The sequence below is a fragment of the Eumetopias jubatus genome, unplaced genomic scaffold (genome assembly GCF_037043125.1).
Source record: "Eumetopias jubatus isolate StellerSeaLion01/CBP00866 unplaced genomic scaffold, mEumJub1_p1.0 scaffold_15, whole genome shotgun sequence".
NCBI classification, from domain to species: Eukaryota; Metazoa; Chordata; class Mammalia; order Carnivora; family Otariidae; genus Eumetopias; species Eumetopias jubatus.
In genome coordinates this window covers 10,676,150-10,692,137 of record NW_028274821.1, presented here as the reverse complement: position 1 = coordinate 10,692,137, position 15,988 = coordinate 10,676,150, and the positions used below count along the sequence as shown (strand labels likewise).

Here is a 15,988-nt window from a genome sequence, read left to right as displayed (position 1 = left end):
GGCTCCAGAGTTCAGAAAGGAACGGTCCATTAGAGGCTGGAAGGCTGGGGAGGCCTTCACTTACACTTCACCTTGAATATTTAGGTAGAACAAAGGGGGCGGTCAGAAGGGGAGCCAGGCCTGGTAAGGCATAGACCCCAAAACCTCCGGGACGCCTCTGGGCTCCTCTGAGTCAGCAAGAGCAGTGTGTTCCCCGGGAGTCTGGTAGGACAAGAGAGACGAGCGACAGCCAGATTGGCAGATGGGGCTCTGGACAGAACCAAAGTGTAAAAGCAGGCTGGTGAAGAGCAGACGTGATTTGGTTCCCTGGTCTCTAAATCATACCCTCAAGACAGCGGGAGGCGAGGAGACCTTCCTTTCCCCCGATTGCTTAATTGCTTCTCAAGTCCCCTCAGCAAGTTGCAGGCTTTTAATGGCCAGAGTCAATATTTTGTCACATTATTTGCTGCCGGATATTTCCTCCCGGCTCTCTGCTTCCGACAGCCAAGGTGACGCAAGAAGGGAAGATGCTGGGGGGTGGACAGCTCTTGGGTTTCCCTGTGAGTGAGCTCCCACTGCTTGGCAGACTGGGCTGGCGGGTTGATAAACCCGGATTTCCAAGGTGAACATAAGTGAGCCTCTTTGCTGAGCGCAGAAACGTAGGCTTGCCAGGTGCCCGCCGTCAGGTCCTGCCCCTGGGCGGTGGCCTTGGACTTGGCTGTCGCGGCACCGGACCGGCTATAGGGGACCTGGCAGGTGGGCCTGCGGCGGCTGATGCTCATCCAGCCAGTTGCCAGGTCGAGACCTTGATCCCCTCCTGCCTTTTCCCACGGTAAGAAAAAAACAAAACAAAACAAAACAAAAACCACCTCAGGGTTTCTGAAGCCAAGATGGTGAGATACCCCATTCTCTTCTCTTCCTCTGCTCCCCAAAGTACTCAAGCTGTTTTAGACAGTGCCAGAGCTTCCAATCTGGGTTTTTAAATTTTCTTACCTTTCTGCCTTAGCTCGGGCTGGTGTCACCAAATACTGTGGACCGAGTGGCTGGACCAGCGGACGTTTGGCTGGACCAGCTGGGAAGGCTCAGATGAGGGTGCTGGCGGGCCAGGCTCCCCGGGAGGGCTCTCTTGCTGGCCTGGCCTCCTCACAGGGTAGAGAGAGGAAGAGGAAGAAAACTCTCTGCCAAGGGCACTAATCCTACCCGATGGGTCCCATCTTCACGGTAATTTACACCAAAACACCTCTGAAAGGCCTTACCTCCAAAATACCGTCACGTGGGGTGTTAGGGCTTCAACATAGGAATGGGGGGGGGGGGGCAGAGGACACCAACATTCAGTCCTAACATCATCTGAACGCTCTCAGCCTTACAAAGACAACGTGATTCTTACATTTATTTATTTATTTTTTGACTATTATAAAAGTTTATTTAACAAAAAAGTTCAATATGAAAATGCACACGACCTGATTTTTCTCTTGTAGTTAAACAGGTACTATGGAGGGGACGTGTGGACGCAGTTGATTCCTTCTGATGAACACACCCATTGTTTATACTCGTTCCAAGGCTTCTAACGTGATGATACTATTTCCTCATGTTACCACCATTCCAATATTGTTCTGTTGCCCACAGTTGCCATCTCCACACATCCATCTATCACAAGATTCATAAACAGATCGAACCCCCACAATATTGCTTGGACATGTCTGCCACCATTTAATTTCAATGATAATTTCTTGTCCATAAATTTTTTCAACTCGGGAGGGTGAGCTTTGCTCATGGTGTCTACTCGGTGAGCTCAAAGACGCCTCCCTTTACATTTATTTTTATATTGAAATAAAAGACCACATCCTCCACAGCACCAGTCACAAGTTGTCTCTAGGGGAAATAGTTTCAGATACACCCAGACAGGCTGCTACCCCACGTACGGTCACAGAATCAGGACACAGAGCGTGGAGCGGTGGTGTTTGCAGACTGCAGAGAGGGTCTTGGAACAGGAGGGAGGGAGAATCTGCCCAAGGGGCCGAAGGAACACCAAATGGTATCGTGTAGGTAGAAACAGAAGCAGGAGCTAGGAAGAGATTTGAATATGTGATAGGAAAACCAAGCCTTAAATATCGTGAGGGGTTGCTCTGAAGCAGGTCAGTGGAGGGGGGGCAGAGGAATGACTTCTGTCACTTTTCTAGGGTCACAGAGACCTTATCAGTGGGCCAAGGCTGCTAGAAAACTGAGAGCCAGGTGGAACAGGTTACACATCAGGCACATACCACCCCCCCACAAGACATACACACAGGGCTTCCTTCTCCTCCCTAGTGCCTCCTGCAATGATTCTGAACAAAAAAATATCCATTTTTGTTACAGTGTGATCTTTTCCTTCTCTCTCAGCCCACCCCATCCCCCAGGTCTCCTGAGCAAGCGCCTGGCTCTCAGGGCTGGTCCATGGTCAGGGACGGGGCACCATGCCCGAGGGTGGCTGGGGCTGATACCGAGTTAGAGAATATTATAGAAATATGTGAACCCCAGGACTCTGTGACTCTTCAAGAGAAGCCCAGGGCCTGAGAGGGGTTAAGGTCAGTGTAATGTGATGCAGGCGTGAGTCTGATCTGGTGAACCACCCTCCTCTACCTGGATTCTAGGAATCTGCTTCCGGGTGTCAGATGTGAGGCTGGACACCTTCCCAAGCCTGTGGCCCCCGTCTAGCCCCGCCTTCCCGCATCTGGCATTAGGAGGAGGAGGAGGGGCCGCTGGACCGTCTGTGAGGGAGGCGGCCACACAAATCCAACCAGGAGCGGTAGAGGTGACTCTAAGGGCACAGCAGGACGATGCTGCCCCTGGTCTGCCCTGGGGCGCGCTCCTTGCCCCCACAGTGCTGCGTCCTACAGCAGTGGGGAGCACATAGGATGATGCCTTTCATTAGGCCATAACCCCTACTTCGCTCCCAAAAAGCAGGTAGTGTTGACTATGAAGCCCTCCCCGGTGGTCACCGCTCAGCTAGATCCTCACACACCTGACACTGTTCCATGCCCATAAACCCACTTTACAGATGAAGGCTATGAAGTTGAAGAAGGTTATAATGAGCCCAAGGTCACACAGCAAGGAGGTGGCAGAACCACGATCGAAAGTCCTCACTTGGGACAGGATGCCCTTGGGTGTGGGGTCCGGCCGAGGCCGGCCAGGGAGGGAGGAAATGAAGGGGCTGAGTTGGGGAAAACCTCCGGGGAGCGGTGCCTGGCGGAGCCACGGCTCTCCCACACCCCCTGCAGGCGGCCACCTGTGCCCCTGGTGCCCTGCCCCCAAATGACCCTCCTTGCCAGTCCTTGGCTTCTCTCGTATTGCTGTCAGACTCCGCACTCCAGCAGTCCCGTTTCCTTCCTTCGCCCAGAGTGGAGGTTTGCTACAGAGGTACCAGCAAGAAGCTGAGAAAGGCAGGGTGCTCCAAACTGGGGCTCCAGGGAGAATATCTTCAACTTGAGACCAAGGCCGTATGCCTGGATTCTAGCTGGAAAGGCTGTGTCTTCCCAGGGGGAGTAGTAGCGGTGTTGCAGTTAGCAGTGTGGGCTCCTGAGCCAGGCCGCTGGGCTTCACGGACCCACCGTGCCTTACCTAGCTGTGTGACCTTGGGCAAGTTACCTGGCCTCACTTCCTCCAACTTTAAAATGGGAATTGTAATTGTAACTGTCTCTTAGATCTGGTGTCATGATACAATGAGTCAGTACACAGAGCTTAGAACAGGGCTTGGCACTTACTAAGTGATCGGTCGATGTAACATCATTTGCTGGTGCAGAGACCAGATCAATTTGAGGAGGAAACGGAAGCTTAACCATCTGATTTAAATATAGACATTGTCCACCCATGACTTGGGTGCCTCTATAAAGTTTGTACCATAAGACACAGTGGGCTGAGGACACGAGCCGAGGAGCGGCAGGTCTCTGGATTTGCACCTGACTCTGCTGTTCCCGCAGATGTGGGACTCGGGACAGGGCATTCCATCTCTGCATCTTTTTTCTTCTTTTTAAAAAAGGTTTTGTTTATTTATTTGACAGAGAGACACAGCGAGAGAGGGAACACAAGCAGGGGGAGCGGGAGAGGGAGAAGCAGGCTTCCCGCGGAGCAGGGAGCCCGATGCGGGGCTCGACCCCAGGACCCCGGGATCATGACCCGAGCCGAAGGCAGACGCTTAACAACTGAGCCACCCAGGCGCCCCTCTGCATCTTTCATTAACCATGAAAAACCAGGGACAAGAATATAAACTCTCTCGTACTTCATCATTCTCCTATCGAACAAATCATTTCTGTACTCAGACTGGGTCCATCGGGAATCATAACCGTAACAACAATAAGTGTTCTTACTAAAAAATTCTAAGCACTTTATGTTTTCACTCATTTAATCCTTACAGGCACAATAAGGTCAGCTATTATTATCACCTCCATATCACAGGTAAAGAAACTAAGGCATGAAAAGTTTAAGTGCCTTGCCTAATGTTACAAAGCTGATATGCCGCAAAGCAGGATTCAGAGTTGAGCGCTCAGGCTCCAGAGTCTATACTCCTAACTACTATGCTGTGCTGTTCTCTTTAGGAACTGTGTTCAGTTGCTCATAATAGAGAACAGAAGTAAGATGGCTTAAATAACATAGAAACTTATTTTTTTTTCCTCCTAAAATAAAGTCAGAGATAGTCATCCCAGAACTATTATCATCAGTGACCCTGGCTCTTTCCATTCTTTTCTATGCCATCCTGATTATAGTGCATCCATCCTCATAGTCACAAGATGGCTGCCAGGGCTCTAGCCATCGTGACCACATCCCTGGAAAGTATCAGGAGTAGAAATGAGGAAAGAGCAAAAGCCTTGTGCCCCTTTAAAGAGCTTTCCTGGTGACTTCATTTTGTATCTGATCGGCCATCCCTATCTGTTAAGGGGGGCTAGGAAATGTCACTTCCCAGGGAGGCTCGCCAGATGGAGTTCTGTTGCTAAAAAAGAGGGAGACTGGATTGAGGAAGGAACTAGCAATTGTTGGCTATCCCAAGAGACTGACGTGGGGGCTGTGCTAAAGGAGACTCACAGAGGAGGGAGGCCAACAGATACAGAGATGGAGGGCTCCCTGACGACCCTCTCTGTAGGAAAGACACCTACCTCCTTACAGAGAGGCCCCTACAGTGACTGTCTACCAAAGCCAGGAACCATGTTCTGGAGTTAAAATTTCCTTCCTCTCAGTCTGGTTTCTGTGGGATTCTGAGTGCTGGAAACCCCCAGGCACATCTGCTATAAGAAAATGCTTGTGTTCAGTGACCTTATCAACAGAGGGGGCAGCAAAAGGCGGCGGGGGAGCAGGGCTCTGGAACGCTGGTGTTATTGAGCGAGAGCAGCACAGTCTGTATTTTTGGACCTAATGACAATGTGACAGATAAGGCCACTTAAACAATTATTTGCATTGTAGGTCTCTGATGTGTAGATTTCCCAAGAAAAATAGCTGTTCTGGAGGAGGTCGGTTTCGTGCATGGCCCTCTTTAGTTTATGGATTTAAATTAACATAATGGTGGAGCGCCTGCTGACTCGGTCCACTAAGCGTCCAACTCTTGATTTCAGCTCAGGTCATGAACTCAGGGTCATGGGATCGAGCCCGGTGTCAGGCTCCGTGCTGAGCGTGGAGCCTGCTGAAGATTCTGTCTCCCTCTCTCTGTCCTCCCCTCCCCGCATGCTCACATATGCTCTCTCTAAAAAAAATAAATAAAAATAAGCCCCGAACCATAATGGAAACTATTTTAATTTTAATAAAATCTAGATTATATAGGGGCACCTGGGTGGCGCAGTCAGTTCAGCATCCGACTCTTGATTTCAGCTCAGGTCATGATCTCAGGGTTGTGGACTTGAGCCCCATATTGGACTCTGTGCTCAGCTCGGAGTCTGCCTGTCTCCTCCCTCTGCTCCTCCCCACCCCTCACACACACTCTCTCTCAAATAAATAAATTAAAAAAAATAAAATCTTAAAAAAAAAAATCTAGAGCATAGAATCCAAATGGGGGAAAGGAAGAAATACAGAAAATGTATATGAAATAATTCGTAAGTTGTAAAATTTGTTAAAATATAACCATATTACTACTACAACATCTGAAAAATTCTCACTCCACTTACTAATATATTTGTCTTTGTAAAACACTGTGTTCATCTATTGCTCTGCAGTAGGCTACCTCAAGACTTAGTGGCTTAAAACGACATTTAATTATTATGTGTATGGTTCTAGGGGCTGGTGGGCTCAGCTAGGTGGTTTTCACCCAGTCTCTCGTTGGCACCCAGGCAGTGGCTGGGGCCTGAATTGCCTGAAGTGTTCCTCACTCACAAGTCTGGTGTCTGGGCTGAAAAATACTTAAAGAGCAGGTGGTTCCGGGCTCCAGAAGGCACGTGTCCCAAAAGACAGAGCCAGGGAGAAGCCACACTGCTTCTTTCACCTAGTCACAGAGCATGTAAAGCATTTAACCATGTCCAGGACACATGTACACCATCAGTGTATGTCAGCTGGCTCTTATTACTTCTGAGCACAAAGACTAGGGAGAGTTTAGTTAATTCCCCCCAAGTTTTCAGAGACACTCCCAAGGATGCAGTCAGCCTCTGTGGGCCTCCTGCAATCTGCTGATGTTACAAACCCAGGCCTTAAAGTCATCCTGAAACTGATTTTATTTTACACATGGTGGTAGCTGGTAACTGTTAGTTAAGAAGCAATAGAAATGGAAGGGATGATGGTGATTTCTCAGGATTCAAAGGTTATAAACCTCCCCTTCCCACCCCATCTTGAAAACTTTGATATGCAACCTCAGAGATCATACAGTTTGCTTCAATTAACGTCCAACTTAAAAGACTGGTGAAGATCCGGTTAGGGGAGTTCTTTTGGCTTCTGGCGGAGTTAAATCAAGTCTTTTTCTGCCGGGGGCTAATTGTGTAGGAAAGCTGTGGTCATGGGTTTATTTCTGCCTGGTCCAGGTAGCTTTCCCCTGTTCTGTAGCCACATTCCACCCTCTTTGCCTTCGGCTGTCATCATGAAAATGTGTTCAGTGGTAATACCAAGGGTTTGGGTCACAAGGTCTGGGTATGCCCATGACTTACCCCAGATCCAACCCTGCTATCAGGAAAACAGTTTAAACCACATTGGTCACCAGGATCCCATTCACCTGCAGGGTAATAAAGAATTATTACTAATTTTTGCAGGTCAGCTAGGTTTCTACCATTATGGTGTCCCTTCAGGGTTTGTTGATTTGTTAAGTTCCCTTAGGTAGCACAGTGGAAAATAAAAGGCAGGACTTTATCATGTTTAAATAATATGATTTTCTTCTTTGGTATGTAGCATACTCTCTGGGAGACCATGAAAACACTAGGCTTAACTGTCTACAAGTTAGGTCGCCACAATGAGCTTTAATGATTTTCTCTCTGACGCTTTGCAGTTTCACCATGGTGGAGCGGATCCGTATGGATCCGTTTCTGTCGATGAGGGGATTTGTGTCTGTTTGCAATTCTGGAAAATTATCAGCTGTTATCTCTTTATATATTGCCTCTTATTTTTCATTCCCTTAGGTAGCCATTGAGATGTGGGTTGGGCATCTCCCATTATATCTCCAGGTTCTTTTTTTTTCCTTTTTTAAGATTTTATTTATTTATCTGAGAGAGAGAGAAAGCACTAATGGGGGGAGGGGCAGAGGGAGAGGGAGAAGCAGACTCCCCACTGAGCAGGGAGCCCAATGGAGGGCTCGATCCCAGGACCCTGAGATCATGACCTGAGCCAAAGGCAGACACTTAACTGACTGAACCACCCGGTGCCCCTCTATCTCCAGGTCCTTAACCATTTGTTTTATATTTTTAATTTTTAAAAAAATTTCTTTGGTGATTTCCTTAGATCTGTCATATAATCCGTGTGTTCTCCATTTGTGTCTGGTTTATTTTCTAACCTGTCCATTGGGATCTTTTTCTTTATCTTAGTGACTCTATTTTTTTTCCTAGAAGTTCCTTCCATTTGGTTCTTTTCTGAAGTTTCCCTGATCTCTTTTTTCATACTCTCCAATTGCTTTCATCACGAATTTTATACCTTTTCTTTTTTATTACACCTCTGTATTACCTTTGGTCTTATATATTGTTCTGTCGTCTGGAATTCTTAGTGGGCTGTCTCTCCTGCTTGTTGCATCTGTTGGTCCCCTCCCATGATGCTTGTATCGTGAGCTCATCTTTGGGAAGGGTCACTCTTTCTGTGGGCGGCCCATGAGCCCTGATGGAGAAAGTGATGGAGAAGGTGAGTTCAGGGCAGAGGAGGCCTCTTCCTGGGGGATGAAGGACGGGCCTTGGGGCCCAGCGGGTCGGGGCACGCTCTGCCACACTTGGGAGCCGCACAAGCTCCGAGGACCGGGAGCGCACCCGGGGTCAGAGAAGCTGCCAGAACCCGATCTGGCCTGCCTCATCTGTCCTGTATAAATTTGGGACTCATACCCGTGTGTGGTGCAAACCTAGAATTTTAGTTCTTAAGGTGACTTTCTTTCCCAGTGATGGCCCCAGACTGTTAGCAAGCTTTTATTCCGCCTCTCTGGACAGTTGGCAGTATTTTTCTGGGCCCCCTTTCATCAGTGGGGTAGCAGCTTTTCAAGGCCTCGAACTATATGGAAGTGGAATATTCAGAGCCGCACTTGGCCCTTGGCCGAGGCCACCTCTGCTGTCTCATGTGGGCTCCCAGCACGCCACACCTCCCCCAGCCTCCAGGACCCCTGTGCAGTCTTGAAATTCTAATGGGCACATCTTGGGACAACTGCCATGACATCAGCTCCTGCTATCACTTTGATTGGGATTCTTCTCCTCCTCTCTGGCACCAGGGGGCTTCCCTTTCTCCTACAGCAGATGTTGGCTGCGCTTTCCAGCTTGTCTCTATGTGCATGCGGCAGGCGGGAGGCTGAGTGGCGTCTGCTCGGTCTACCAGCTTGCCATAAGTCACCGTGAGCGTCTTGTGAGCAGAACAATGATCCTGAGTTTGGATCCCTGGCTCACCGCGTCCCCATAGTGTTATCTTGGGCAAGTGACCTGACATTTCTGAGCTCCAAGGACAAAATGGAGATAAATACAGACCTGCCGGGTTTGTTGGGAGAATTAACCAGATAATGCATGGAAAACTCCTCGTATAGTGCCTGGCACATAACAACTCAGAGCATCAAGATCTCTGGGCCACTTTTCAAAAATAGAGATTCCTAGGTGTTACTCCTGAGGGATTGTGATTCCTTAAATCTGAGGTACAGTCCAGATGTGTGAACTTTGAAAGGCTTCACAGGCAATCCCGATAGGCCACCGGGTTTTAGACACTCTTGGAGGTACTCAACAAATGTTAGATAGCATCTAAGCAACTCAAACTCCTGAGAAATACCACCTCACTTCCCCCCTGCCCCCCGACCCTGATGTTCGCGTCTCAGGTGCGGTGAGGCCGTGGAGAAGAACAAGCGTCTCATCACGGCCGACCAGAGGGAATATCAGCAGGAACTCAAAAAGAACTACTACAAGCTGAGAGAGAACCTCAGGCCAATGATTGAGCGGAAAATTCCAGAACTCTACAAGCCGATATTCAGAGTTGAGAGTCAAAAGAGGTGAGTTCAGGGCAGAGGAGGCCTCTTCCTGGGGGAGGAAGGACGGGCCTTGGGGCCCAGCGGGTCGGGGCACGCTCTGCCACACTTGGGAGCCGCACAAGCTCCGAGGACCGGGAGCGCACCCGGGGTCAGAGAAGCTGCCAGAACCCGATCTGGCCTGCCTCCATCCTGAGTGCCTTCCACTCCCTCTACCTTCTCCTTGACCTCCCTGGGACCCCTTCATGTTGGCCTTCTGCCCGTGGTCTTCCCAGAACCCGTTTCCTCCTGTGTTTTTTCTGGCGCTGGTGTGAAGGGATCTCAGGACCTTTGCACATTCACTTTGCACATAACTTACTGCATTGCCCACAGTCCTTGTCCTTTTCTGGTGGCTGACCTCCCCCCTTTAAAAGGTTAATTGATCTTTCTTACCTCTGATTTCTCTCTCTCTCTCTCCCCTTTGTAATTTCAGAGACTCCTTCCACAGATCTAGTTTCAGGAAATGTGAAACCCAGTTGTCCCAGGGCAGCTAGGAAAAGCTGTCCTCATGCATGGAGACTGAGGCCCTGTGACCCTGGAGAAGTACTCGTTGGTACTTAAAACACAGGACATTTGCCGAGCAGGATGGACTGCATACTCCCTGACCGGACAGCACTCTGGAAGCCTTAGAATCCCAGGGACCATGGGAATTACACCCAAATGGGGTCTGATCAGGTTTTGGCCCTCCGTACTGGGGTTAGTGGAGGGTGGTTTATTAGGGGAGCCTGTGTATTTATCAAATCATGGCTTTTCACAACATTGTACAAAATAAGGCTTAAACAGCGTCTCCTGCTGAGTGGTCGGTCACGCTCTACGGGAGAGATGACTTCCTCTGGCCGTATTTGGATTTACAGGATAAACCCAAATCGCCCGTGGGAAAATGGAAACGTTGTCCGCCGTCCCATGCAGAGTGGACGTCACACATTCCCTGTTCATGTGTGAGGAGGATGGGCTGGCAGGACTGCAAAACGTGGTCAATAAATCCGTGAGGAGAGGCCTCACTAGAAATCTAAAAATCATGATGATGGTTGGAGACTTGGAGCTAGAGGAATTATTTGTGAACTCGTTACCTTCTTGGGAACGGTGGACTAATTGTTGTATTTTGCCTAAGTGTTACTGTGTGTTAAGTTAATTTAACAAGCGCTTATAGACGAGGACCCTGGACTCACTGAGTTAGGAGACGCGCGGTACTCGGCTGCATTCACTTCAATTCAGACACTTCTCCTGCAGTGCTTTGCATTTTTTTCTTCTGCTCCTTCTCGCTCACTCTTTTTCTCCTCCTGCCTGGGACCAAGTTTAGTTTTGTAAAAGGATAATAGCTTCTGCTTTCGTGTCAGAACGTCGTGCCGTCCGTCGGCCTATGTATATTGGCTAGAGTAGATTGAGCTTGGACTTCTTCTGACAATGTACTGTAGGAGACAGATGAACAGAATTGTGGCTTGAGAATTAAATTATATATTTTTAATATGCCCTTGACTGGTACTAAAAATGTAATAAGAATGGCAAGCAAAATGTTTCCCTTTGCAACTTGTGTTTTCTATTTTGACCACTCTTTAACTCTCGCAAAGCACTTCGGAGAAAAGGAAAGATGCATAGGCATGGTCCTCCAGACCAGACAGTGCTGTCCCGGGGCGCGCCTCTTATGCGGTATTTAATTTGGTGTTTATAAGAGAGAATTTCATTTGGATAATCCAGAACTTTTTATGCATGAATTTATATTCTGAAAGAGATCTTTTTTTTAAAGCACAAAAGCTTACTAGTTTACATGGCAAACTTTTTGCTGTCTAGGCATTTGGGGAAGGATTCTTTCTAAAGTATACGATACACTTCATTGCTTTCCTACATGAGTACATGTGATATACTTTAATTCCATATGCTGTTTGGCATCTTCTGTGGGGAGGTACTGGCTGAGACTGAGGTCCAATAACACTGTCACCGTCCTCCAAAGCCTGCCAGCTTAGCGAGGAGGAGCATCTCTGTGCATGTAGCCAAAATACAGAGCAGACTAGAACAGGCAACAGGCCCTACAGAACATAACCTTTCATGAGTGACTCAAGGTTGGGCATCAATCACTCGCAACAGCTATTATATTCTGCCCTCAAACAATAAGTGTTAAGTGTTTGCCCTCAAACAATAAGTGTTAAGTGTTAAGCACTAAGCAAATTAGGGGCGCCTGGGTGGCTCAGTCATTTGAGCGTCTGCCTTCAGTTCAGGTGGTGATCCCGGGGTCCTGGGATCAGCCTGGTGTTGGGCTCCCTGCTCAGCGGAAAGCCTGCTTCTCCCTCTCCCTTGGCCTCTCTTCCCGTCTTGTTCTCACTCTCTCAAACAAATAAAATCTTGGGAAAAAAAAAAGAGTAAAGCAAATTAGGCCTTTTGGTTTTCTAAAAACTAGAGAAACCTGATATACCACAATAGCATCTTGATTTTGCGTTGGAAAACCCTTCTGTGCAAGGGTTTTAGAGGAATCCTCTGATCAGCTTCATGCTGCCTCTCCTTCGGCAAGGTCAAGGGTGCAACTGTCCCTTAAGGATCTCCAGGAAGGGGCACCTGGCTGGCGCAGTCGGTGGAGCATGGGACTGTCTGGATCTCAGGGTTGTAGGGTGCAAGCCCCACCCCCATGTTGGGTATTGAGATTGCTTAATAATCTTAAAAATAAAAAAGAGAGAGGGAGAATCTGCAGGAAAATGAGACATATGCTGCACAGGCCTGACGGGGCTGTCACGCTTTGCACTGTCTTCAAGTCTCTAATTCTATTCCCTAAGGAGTCCTTTCCATGGCAGTGGGTTTGTTTTAAAAAGAAAAACTTTTAGAGCTGTCATTGATAATTGTGGTTGCAAGTATGTTTCCAAAGACAGGGAGCCTTTGTTTTGCCTTGAATGTATTTTTAAATGCTTGTTATCTCAAACGTTGTAAAGCTGCTATTAAGTATGATTTTGCAAACAAAACACCCTAAAAGTTCTAATACATCCCAGAATGCTGGATATGTCTATAGTGTCCAGTGTATCCTCTTTTTGGACTGAAAGCAGTGCTTCCTAATCTTTTTCACACCAGGGGCTTAAATGTTCTCTATTGAGGCATAACAAATAGCCCGCAAACTCGTTAGCTTAAAGCAGCAATAAACAGTATCTCACCCAGTTCCTGCGGATTTGAAATTCAGGAGTAGTTTGCCCAGGCGGTCCGATTTGAGGCATCACAGGAGGTTGAAGTCAAGATACTGGCCAGAGCTGCCATCATCTGAAGGCTTGACTGGAGCTGATGGGTTCTGTTCCAAGGTGGCTCATTCCTAATGTTGGGAAGTTGGTGCTGGTCTTTGATGGGAGGCTTTAGTTCTCCCTGTGGACCTCTCCCCAGGTGCATGAGTGCCCTCCTGACATGGCCGCTGACTCCCCCTAGGGGGCACGATACAAGAGAAGTAAGGCCAAAGTGGCCATGTCCTTCATGACCTAGCCTCTGAAGTCAGACTCCCTCGTGTCTGCCATATTCTGCGTTTTCGAAGCAAGCCACCAGGGTCAGTCCCTGTTCAGGGGGGAGATTTATCAGGCTCTACATTTTGAATGGAGGAGTGTTAAAGAATTTTTGCACATATTTTAAAATCAGGCTGCCCTGAGTCCCTCCCAGGGGGCTGGGCCAGTCAACCTCAAGTAATATCTATAACCCAGTTCCTGGGTGCACCATGGAACACCACTTGGGAAGCCCTAGCCTACAAGTACTCAGTTGGCCATCTTTTGCAAGGGACAGGAAACAAAACTCAACCCAGTGTTTTCAAAGGAGGTGGTGGAGTTTATAGGCTCACATAACAGGACAACCCAGAGGTATTATTGGTTCAGATGCATCTTGATTCAGGACCCACATAGCATGGCCTGGGTCCATTTTTCATCGCTGCTTCCTCTTGGTTGGCTCCGTTCTCGGGCTTTCAGCAGTGGCCCCTGGAAATTTCGGCTCATCCCTCAGGATGGCAGTCCATCAGGCCGTCCTGAGCCTCACAGCCTCATACGTTCCAGAATTCTTAGGGGACTCTCTTGGGTTCGTTCTAATTGGAGTGGCTTATGCTAACCAAGGTTCTCCCCTCACACTAGAAGCAGGGTCAAACCACGTGGCTAGTGAGAAAGGGACTAGAACCTCCTCAGGGACCTGGGAAGAAAGGGGGAAGGAAGCAAAGCAAACCATGGGAGGCTCACTACCAAACATTTTGCTTTTAGGCATTCAGAAAAAGGAACTTGTGTGGAGATCAGGATGAAAGTTTCTTTCATATCCTGTTCACAACCACTGACCCGGCAGGACCATCCCAAGGAGGGGTGATGAAGGGGATAGGAAGTCTGAGAAGGAGGACCTAGGGCTTAGCATATCCTGAAGCAAAGTGGGGGCCAGATAGAGAGGAGTGGGAGGTATCACTGCACCAGTCATTCAGCCTCCGGAGTGTCTTGCCAACAATGGTGCACATGATCAGGAATCAGAACTGTAGAGCTGAGGGGTGGGGCACTGGTAGGAGAGTGGGGGACAGGGAAATGGAGTAACAGTACATTTGACTGGAGAAAGTCAAGCATCAGAATTGTGCCTTTCGCTCATCACTGTATCCCCAGAGCCTGGCCCGTAATGGACACTCAGTGGATGTTTATAAACAACCAAAACAATGAGAGAAGGTGGCCACCTGTGATGATTTCTCCCAGACTGCTCCTTTTCTGTAGCTCCGAGCTTGAAAAGCAGTACCTAAAGGAGGACAGTCGATCAGAGTCCATTGGCCCCAGAGGAATGCCTTTCCATTCACTCCAGACTCTCTAGTGTCAATGCATGGGCAAGAATTAAGAGGATTTCCTCCCCGTCCTGGTGCTATCCCTTGACTCATCTTAAACTTTATCCGTAATAATCTTAAACCAAACCTAACAGAGCCTGATTAAAAGCCCAAATCTGCAATGGTCGCTAAGTTTGCAGCCATAGAATTCCTGGAGGAAATGCAGCATAGCCTTGGTTGAAAATGATGTGGAGAGGGGAGAGCTGTCCGTGTTCCTGACCCCACGGCCTTGATGCTGCAGCACCGGGGGGTCACGGGGGGGTGGGGGTGGGGGGCACTGCTCTGGAATGATGCTGCTGAATCCAGCCCAGCTCCTAGTCTGCCAGTGTTCTCTGCCTGGCGGCTAAATGGCTTTCACCTTTGCTATTTTCTTCGCACACTGGAAGATGGCAATCACCAGCAGCACGGATAAGGGAATGATTTTCCAGGTGATATACCTCCGAAGGGTACAGTTGAAAAATCAGCTCTTGTCCCTTATCAGTTCCTTTATGCAGTGAGAGAGCATGACACAGATGAATACATTCTGTACTGATAACAAGTTCAGTTATCCAACAGGACTGTCAGGGTTATCAGTGAGATGATATAATAATAATAATAATAATAAATAAAATAATTATTATTATAGAAGACCACGTGACTGCCAAAGTCTCTGGACCAAGGATCAGAAGTCCTGGTTTCTCACTCCTTCACTTTCTAATCCTGCACCTCTGTGCAAGTCACTGTACCTCTCAGCTTCAGGGGTTTTTTTTTTTACTGTGAAATAGGGATAAGTGTAGCTCTGTCTTCTTCCTACCTGCTGAGGAAATCCGGGGAGGTAATGAATGCGAGGGACTTGTTTTGGAAACTCTGGAGGGCTTGCCCCCAATATAAGGAGGCGCTGTTTACACCCGACACCTTCAGAAAGTTTGGGCCAGCACCCCCACAGGTTGCACCTCCGGCTCGCGGCATTCATCCGTCCAAAGACGGACGCAGGACAGGGGCCTGATTTCCCGGTAAATAAACTCCGGGTCTGCGGAGCTTGAAGTGCCCGTGGATGCCGGCTGGCAAAGGCCAACAGAGAGGGCCTTCGGGGGAGAGGAAAGGAGATCCCATCCGACCTGGCTTCCCTCCCTGCTCAAGTGCAGCATGTTTCCAGTGCATTCCTCTGCAAGGTGAATACCCGGGTTCCAACAGCCCACCTGTGTGTCCCCTGCCTGCACATGCTCCCCCAGGGTATCCAAACACACCGACTCCCGCTGGGGACAAAGCTACTGAGCAGCGAGCAGTGAGTCTGCCCCGTTGTCCCAAGGAACAGCGAGAAGACAAGTGCAGTAACTAAGCTGATGTGGCTCATTCGGAAGCCTGGGCTTCGTCTGCAGCCTCGCGCGCTCCGCTCCGTCCGCTCCAACTTGGCAGCCAGGCCTCCGAAGTCTCTAGATGCATAGGAAGCCAAAGCCTTCTTAAAAGGATTGTGTGGGGCCCGGCAATTGATTAAGAAACTCAATGGCCCGATCCACCGAGGACTGAGCACAGGGCGCCCTAGCAAGCACAGCCGTTTAAATGGGACTGGGAGAAATCCAGCAAGCCCTGGGGTTTAAGTGCACATGCGCATGGGGTAATTGGGGGGCGTT

At 48.8% G+C, this 15,988-nt stretch overlaps 1 protein-coding gene and 1 pseudogene across 2 annotated transcripts in view; one reads left to right on the top strand and one right to left on the bottom strand.

Annotated features, from left to right (window-relative positions):
• Positions 1-12,723, top strand: part of DOCK8 (dedicator of cytokinesis 8) — a 218,192-nt gene extending 205,469 nt beyond the window's left edge. For both annotated transcript variants that reach the window (XM_028117339.2, XM_028117340.2), the window contains 2 exons: positions 9,404-9,574; positions 10,023-12,723. In XM_028117339.2, the coding sequence (XP_027973140.2) occupies positions 9,404-9,574; positions 10,023-10,083 (232 nt within the window). In that variant the 3' untranslated portion in view covers positions 10,084-12,723. The remainder of the gene's footprint in view (positions 1-9,403; positions 9,575-10,022) is intronic.
• LOC114219751 (small nuclear ribonucleoprotein G pseudogene) lies at positions 1,524-1,753 on the bottom strand (annotated as a pseudogene).
• Positions 12,724-15,988: the final 3,265 nt, after the last annotated feature.